Source organism: Oncorhynchus mykiss, chromosome 26 (assembly GCF_013265735.2).
Source record: "Oncorhynchus mykiss isolate Arlee chromosome 26, USDA_OmykA_1.1, whole genome shotgun sequence".
NCBI lineage: Eukaryota > Metazoa > Chordata > Actinopteri > Salmoniformes > Salmonidae > Oncorhynchus > Oncorhynchus mykiss.
The window spans coordinates 30,776,790-30,785,179 of NC_048590.1; the positions used below are offsets into that span (position 1 = coordinate 30,776,790).

General features: G+C 44.1%; 1 protein-coding gene across 1 annotated transcript; it reads right to left on the reverse strand.

Moving 5' to 3' along the window:
* Positions 1 to 5,588: 5,588 nt before the first annotated feature.
* Positions 5,589 to 7,969, reverse strand: LOC110506622. Its single transcript, XM_021586370.2, has 2 exons — positions 7,807 to 7,969; positions 5,589 to 7,624 (listed from the first exon to the last, which is right to left on the reverse strand). Exons 1-2 carry the CDS (start codon positions 7,836 to 7,838, stop codon positions 6,340 to 6,342), a joined length of 1,317 nt encoding a protein of 438 aa, XP_021442045.1. The 5' UTR covers positions 7,839 to 7,969; the 3' UTR covers positions 5,589 to 6,339.
* Positions 7,970 to 8,390: the final 421 nt, after the last annotated feature.

Consider the following 8,390-nt stretch of genomic DNA (forward strand, 5'->3'; position numbering starts at 1 on the left):
AAAGCTGAAATATCTTGAGTCAATAAGTATTCAACCCCTTTGCTATGGCAAGCCTGAATAAGTACACAAGTCAAAAATATGCTTAACAAGTCACATAAAAAGTTCCAATGCAGAATCCAATGCAGATAATTGCAGGGCCATCCCATTTACACACCTTGCGTGTGTGTGTGTGTGTGTGTGTGTGTGTGTGTGTGTGTGTGTGTGTGTGTGTGTGTGTGTGTGTGTGTGTGTGTGTGTGTGTCCAGACGTCTGCAGCATGAAGCCCTGTCTCTTTCAGGGTAGACAGGCCTATCTGCTCCAGGGTAAACTCTTATCAGAGCCATCGGCATCGCTTGAGCGGCATGGCATGATCAATATTCAGAACTGTTAATCAATGGTATTCTAAATAAGTATTGAACGGGCCCACAAGGTTAGCCAGCTTTATCGGTTTACATTAAGCAAAGCAACACAATAGTCAAAGCCTCAAGCCTGGGACAGGCCTGGTTAACCCCTGGTCATCCCTCTCTGGAGACAGGGAGGAAGAGAAAGAGGGATGGCCTCTCTTTCTTTTGGTGTTTAACTTCAGTATGGACAAGCTTTTAAGTTATCTTCCTTGTTTATCGTTGTGTTTCAGAGCTAACTTCAAACAAGTTATATTATTCTGTTATATATCCTGTGACAATTGACTTGATGTATTGCAAAATCTGTTTTCCAAACTCCCCTACTTTGTCTATCGGCTGTATTGGGTGACGAGACCATCGCTCTGCCTGCAGTGGCATCTCTTTAACATTACTGTCACAAGCTACTTCATTTAAATACAATGAAGCGCCTGTTGCATCTCATTATCGACATGGCCATGTAGACAGAGGTCACTGGTACGTGTCACCCTCACAAAATGTCAGAGTCTCTCCGGAGGCGCCCGGGTGAGAGGGGGTGAGGAGGGTGAAGAGGATGAGGGGGTTATGGATGGGTGAGCGGCGAGGAACACCTGCTGGCTAGGATGTCACCCAGGGGGTGGCATGTCCTCCTAATTACCCTACACAGGAACACTGGAACACAGGAACACAGGACCACTGGAACACTGGAACACTGGAACACTGGAACACTGGAACACAGGAACACTGGAACACTGGAACACTGGAACACAGGAACACTGGAACACAGGAACACAGGAACACTGGAACACAGGAACACTGGAACACTGGAACACTGGAACACAGGAACACTGGAACACTGGAACACAGGAACACTGGAACACAGGAACACTGGAACACTGGAACACAGAAACACTGGAACACTGGAACACAAGGCCAACTGTCATCCGGACGACTAATATGATGTACAGAGGCAAATACTGTAGGTTTGGATGTCTTTACTATTACGGTCTGTGGAATAGATGGGATATCTTTCCTATATGTTTTGCTCTACTACTTATAAGAGATGATTATTGGCAAGGCATTTCATTTGAGAGGACAGTCATACATTATTTGTATATGCAAGTCCGGAATTTGGCAGCATCAAAATGTTTAGACATGCCTTTCCTAGTGAAGCTAGTACACTTGTGAGTATCATAGAGAGCTTTCACCTGCCACACACTCACCCTGTGTGATGGGAGCGCTTCAATTTCACGGCATCTGGTGAGCCGGCAAGCTTCTCATCTTCCCGGTGGTGCGTTCACCTTGGAACACTGCCTGTGGGGGCAAGGGTGGAAAATAGAAGAAATAACCCTTTAAGCCTCCCTCGCTCGAGCAGAGCGGAGCAAAATGATTAGCGTGTCGCTAACACGGAGGCTCCAGTTGTTTAGCTCTACTGTACTGTCTGTGCTTCTCTGCCAGACCTACAGCTTAGCTCGTCTCAGCCCCTGAGAGGAAGGCCTTACATGGGTACAATTCATACAAGGCATCGTTCATATGATGATTTTTTTTTAGGTTCATCAGGGCAAGCCTACAGATAACAGGTATTATTAGTAGTTAAAATTCATAAGATGTTGTTTAGTGCCTTGGGTGTGAAAAAACAATTTACAAATTAAATTAATGATTGTTATTAGTATTAACAGAGATAGCAGATAAATACAATTGCAGCGGCTGTGATATTTCAGAGCTCGTTTTTCTCTTGCTCTCACCATCTCTCGCTCTTTTTCTCTATCATACACACACACACATACACGCCAAACATAAAAAAGAGTCAAGTTCGCAAACATTTGGCATGGGGCAGTTTGGGAATTGCCAGTGAGCGGAGAAAACAAAATCTGCTAATTTCGCAATTTGTATGGTCTGTTATCTATTATGCATGATATCAGTTCCTACATGGCTACTAAACACACAGAAACACAAGGAGTAGCGAGCTGTGGTGTTGATGCTTCTTTCATCTCCCAAATGTAGGATTTATTTCCCTCTCGTAGCTTCCTGTCTCTCCCTCTCTCCTCCAGACCTCTCTCCCCATAGTCTATGAATCCCCCTCTTTCCCATCTCCTGACTCCATCTCTTTCTTCCTATCTCTCTATCCTTCTTCAGCTCGTTCTCTTTGCCCTTATGACAGCCACTGGTCCCCATGGCCCTCCCCCTTTCCTCCCCATCTCCGAGGCTATTAGAAGCTGCTCTCCTCCCCATCTCCCAGGCTATTAGAAGCTGCTTTCCTCCCCATCTCCCAGGCTATTAGAAGCTGCTCTCCTCCTTATGTCCCAGGCTATTAGAAGCTGCTCTCCTCCCCATCTCCCAGGCTATTAGAAGCTGCTCTCCTCCTCATCTCCCAGGCTATTAGAAGCTGCTCTCCTCCCCATCTCCCAGGCTATTAGAAGCTGCTCTCCTCCCCATCTCCCAGGCTATTAGAAGCTGCTCTCCTCCCCATCTCCCAGGCTATTAGAAGCTGCTCTCCTCCTTATGTCCCAGGCTATTAGAAGCTGCTCTCCTCCCCATCTCCCAGGCTATTAGAAGCTGCTCTCCTCCTCATCTCCCAGGCTATTAGAAGCTGCTCTCCTCCCCATCTCCCAGGCTATTAGAAGCTGCTCTCCTCCCCATCTCCCAGGCTATTAGAAGCTTCTCTCCTCCCCATCTCCCAGGCTATTAGAAGCTGCTCTTCTCCTTATGTCCCAGGCTATTAGAAGCTGCTCTCCTCCCCATCTCCAGGCCATTAGAAGCTGCTCTCCTCCCCATCTCCCAGGCCATTAGAAGCTGCTCTCCTCCCCATCTCCCAGGCTATTAGAAGCTGCTCTCCGCCCTCCCCATGTATTACCATTAGAAGACATGCATCTTGGGAGCCCGTGGTTCTGTGCCACGTGGTCCTCTGTATTTTGATTAATATTTTAGCAGCCGCAGGGAGGAAATGGGTCTTCCTCACATCTGTTATGAAGGGGAGGATGCATGGAGAAGAGGAGAACGGAAGGATGATTGAAGGGGAGTGCTGGGGTCTATACAGTTTGCATAGTTTTGTTGTAAAAAAATAAGGGCCTCTCAAGTGGCACAGCGGTCTAAGGCGCTAGAGGCATCACTACAGATCCGGGTTCAAGATCGGACTGTGTTGCAACCGTCCACGACTGGGAGACCCATGAGGCGGCGCACAATTGGCCCAATCATCCCGGCTTTGGCCGGCCGTGATGTCCTTGTCCCATCCCACTCTAGTGACTCCTGTGGCTTACACAGTCGCCAGTTGGACATTGGAGCGTCTGGCTTCTGGGTTAAGCGAGCAGTGTGTCAAGAAGCAGTGCGGCTTGGCAGGGTCATGTTTCGGAGGATGCACGGCTCTCGACCTTTGCCTCTCCCAAGTCCGTACGGGAGTTCCAGCGATGGGACAAGACTGTAACTACCAATTGGGGAGAAAAACGGTTAAATAAGTAATAATAATAAAATGTACAAATTAAAAAAAGTTTATACTGAACAAAAATATAAATGCAACATGTAAAGTGTTTGTCCCATGTTTCATGAGCTGAAATAAAAGCTCCCAGAAATGTTCCATACACATAAAAATCGTATTTCTCTCAAATGTTATTTGTTTGCATCCCTATTAGTAAGCATTTCTCCTTTGCCAAGATAATCCATCCACCTGACAGGTGTGGCATATCAAGAATCTGCTTATCAGCATGATCATTACACAGGTGCATGGGGAGAATAAAAGTCCACTCTAAAATGTGCAGTTCTGTTACACAACACAATGACACAGATGTCTCAGGTTTTGAGGGAGTGTACAATTGGCATGCTGACTGCAGGAATGTCCACCAAAGCTGTTGCCAGTTAATTGAATGTTCATTTTGCTATAATAAGCCGCCTCCAATGTAATTTTAGAGAATTTGGCAGTACGTCCAACCGGCCTCACAACCGCAGATCACGTGTAACCATGCAAGCCCTGCAAGCCACATCCGGCTTCTTCACCTGCGGGATGGTCTGAGACGAGTCACCTGGAGAGCTGATGAAACTGTGGGTTTGCACAACCGAATAATTTCTGCACTAACTGTCAGTATCTGTCACAGGGAAGCTCATCTGCGTGTTTGTCATCCTCACCAGGGTTTTGACCTGACTGCAGTTCGGCGTCGTAACCAATTTCAGTGGACAAATGCTTCCCTTCGATGGCCACTGGCACGCTGGAGAGTTTGCGCTTCACGAATGAATCCTTGTTTCAACTGTACCGGGCAGATGGTAGCGTGTGGGCGAGTGGTTTCCTGATGTCAACATTGTGATGGTATCGGTGGGGTTATGGTACGGGCAAGCTTAATCTACGAACAATGAACACAACTGCATTTTATCTATGGCAATTTGAATACACAGAGATACTGTGACGAAATCCTGAGACCCATTATCGTGCCATTAATTTACCGCCATCACCTCAAGGTTCAGCATGATAATGCATAGCCCCATGTTGCAAGGATCTGTACACAATTCCTGGAAGCTGAAAATGACCAAGTTCTTCCATGGCCTGCATACTCACCAGACATGTCACTCATTGAGCATGTTTGGGATGCTTTGGATCGACATGTACGACGGCGTGTTCCAGTTCCCACCAATATCCAGCAACTTCACACATTGAAGAGGAGTGGGACGACATTCCAGAGGCCAAAATACACAACCTGATCAACTCTATGCTAAGGAGATATGTCGCGCTGCATGAGGCAAATGGTGGTCACACCAGATACTGACTGGTTTTCTGATCCAAGCCCCTACCTTTTTTTTAAGGTATCTGTGACCAACATGTATTCCCAGTCATGTGAAATCTGTAGATTAGGGCCTAATTAATTTATTGCAATTGACTGATTTCCTTACATGAATTGTAACTCAGTAAAACTTTTCAACGTAAATTCTCACATACACCAGATAAGTGCAGTAAAACACTGTTTTACAGGGTCAGCCATAGTAATACTGTGCCCTTGAGCAAATTAGGGTTAGGTCTTAGCTTAAGGGCACATCGACAGATTTTTCACATTGTCGGCTCTGGGAATTGTTTTACTGGCCCAATGCTCTAACCGCCCTAGAGGAGGCCTGGGGTCTATACTGTTTGTATAGTAGTGGGTTCAAGTTCTAGATGGGGCATAGGTTTGAGATCAAGCACCTTACTATAGCTTTGGAACTAGGAACATATTTGAATGATATTGTTTTTAAAGGGATAACACACACAGGTAAAGATGTTGATCACATATTAAACATTTAATTACAAACCATGTAAATGATGACGTTAATGGCCCAGTGCAGCCAACATTTTGTTTTTCTTGTGTTATATACAGCTGATGAAACTAACACTGTAAAAGTGTGAAAACATTTGATAAGTGTTATTTTCCTGATAGTTGGTGGTTGAACATACAATCTACACAGGACCTTCTAATCATCAGGTTTGCATGGATGGGAGTTTCAGCTTCTTTTTGTTGCAGTAATTTAGTTAATAGACCAATAAGAAAGAGAGAGAGAAAAAAAGAGATACCTCTATGCCAATAATGTTTTTAGTGTTCTCCTCCCACTCAGACAACTTCCAGACAGTACAAGCAAAAAAACAGGTTTTGCTCATTTTTATGGAAATCTATTACAGTAAGGTCATTAATTGTTAGGTCAGATATGATTTGATATTGATATAAAAACGGCTGCATTGGGCCTTGAAAGTACATCATATTTCTAGTTGTGGGTTCAGGTGATGCATGTTTTCTGACATGCAGTATGTGACTTGGAAAAATATGACACAATGATTAAAGATTGATTAACATATGGTCAAGGTTACTGGCAAACAAATCATTCATACTACACTGCTGACCTCTTTAAGCTGATGTAAAGGTCAACTTACATTTCTTGAATTGCATTGTTGTTTAAGGGCTTGGAAATAAGCATTTCACGCTAAGATCTACACCTGTTTTATTCTGCGCATGTGATCTCACAGCAAATTCTCACCCTACTCTCTTTCCATTTCCATATTCTTCTTGATTAAATCGGCAATTGTCCCTTTCTTTTCCTCAAGTTCCTTCAACTTCAGATTGTCTCCCTTCTCGTTGGCACGCTGAATCTGGTTCTTGAGACTCGGCTCCAAGTGAGGCATCAAGGCGTTCTTCCTCATATTTTGGAAACATTCTGTGAGTTGAGCTCTCAGATTTTTATGGTCATCAGCATATCTCTTGTGTCCTCTGACATGTTTCTTGTGACTGCATCTCTGTGGGCACATGGTGCATTTCCCTCGTAACATGACTTGGCAGAAATAGGGTTGACAAGCTACGCATCCGGTATGGCAGTTCATCTCACACACTGTGCAGCAGATTGCTCCCACCTCTGAAGGGATCCTTCCATGTTTGAAACAGTCCTCCAGCTTCAAGCGTTCCACCAATACCTCTATCGTCTGCTTGGTGCGTTGATGTTGCATTCCGTTTAGCTTATCAAAGAATCCTCTCATGCTTTTCATGCTGTTTTCCCATGTTGTCTCATAGATTTTGTCATAGAAAGGGTTTCTGGTCTGAAAGAGGTGAGTGTTGAACATGAAGTGAACCGGAACCTTGTCGCCTAGGAGTTTGTACTCCATGATGATGTCGAGAACATCCGGTCTGGTCTCGTCAGAGTGAGTGATAAGGGTGATGATGTTGTCTTTCATGTCCTTGCCCAAGAGGGACAGGAACGCGTCAAAGATGTTTCTCTGATGTTCTGTCAGACGGTTCTGCGTTGCCTTCACCACGTGGCAGACAGCGTCGATGTGGTCCACTCTCTCCTCTTCCAGCAGCATTCTTAGTTTCTCTATTAAAGGTCTGAGTCCATCTCTGTCCTCGATCCCTGGTGTATCAATGATGGTGAGAGAGAAAGGCAACTCAGCGTCCTCCCAGCCAAAGATCTCATAGGCTGTCACAGCATTGGTTCTAGGATCGTGAGCCCAGCACGTCTCTCTGTCTTTGAAACGCTCTGTGATTTGGAACCTGGCGTTATCCTCCCACTTAACTCTGATGGCGAAGTTGACCATAGCGTTGACTAGTGTGGTCTTCCCTGCCCCAACCTCTCCTAGGATTAGCAGGGTCTTGTTCCTCTTGCAAGGGTTGTGGTTTCCTATGGTCCATCTCCGGACTCCGTCCCTCCCATCCACATCCTTCCGCTTGGTCTTCAGCAGGTACCTTGCAGGTGGTGCTGGGTTGATCACTATGCTGTCTCTACTGATCGTCTCTTTCAATCTTGGAGGATGGTCACCGTTCAGTGTGAAGTCCCTGAAAGGTAGTCATAATCCTTTAGATTATTATGATTATAATTATAATTATTCTAGGAAAATAGTTTTTTATAAAATCAAGTGTATATATGTGTTGTTATTAAATGTAGATGTTATAAAATGAAAATATTTTTAATTAGATTTTTATATATGTAAATGATAATACCTATTAGTTTCACTTACCCCAGGAACTCTGTGTTGTTGACGGTTTCCATTTCAGTTCTCAATAATGTTTAATGAACCAGATAGAGTCTGTAGAGCTGATGTATCTCAGCACCTGAACTGTAAAGAAGATATGGTTAAAAAGAAGTTACAACGCTTGCATATTTTATCACTGTAGAAATAATTTCCCCATCTACTGTATAGTAGTGACTGAGTTCAAATGAACAGAGGAACTATATCCTGTACCTGTGAGGAGGATAGTGGAAACCCTGTCCGGTTGTGATGTCTTATGTTCTGCAAATAGTTCCAGTTCAACTGGTTTCTGAAGTATGTAATTCTAATAAACACTTCCCAGAATGACATTGTACTACTGTATTACAGTTAACAAGATGTTGCATAATCTCTTAACATAATCACCAATACTAGATTTCAGTCAATATGAATCAGTAGGGACACAGGACCCATGTGGATTTTATTAATATATACAATATATATATATATAGAGAGAGAGAGAGAGAGAGAGAGAAAGAAAAGCTATAATCATTTGGATTCTCATCTGTTAAAAAGTAAGGTCAGAGTTATGTAAACATTTTATGAAGAGCAAC

Bases quoted from the DNA above. Each gene is read 5' to 3' on its own strand.
- LOC110506622 (XM_021586370.2), bottom strand. From the start codon at position 7,838: ATGGAAACCGTCAACAACACAGAGTTCCTGGG. The intron at 7,625-7,806 runs GTAAGTGAAACT...ACTACCTTTCAG, and splicing joins AACAACACAGAGTTCCTGGG to GGACTTCACACTGAACGGTG.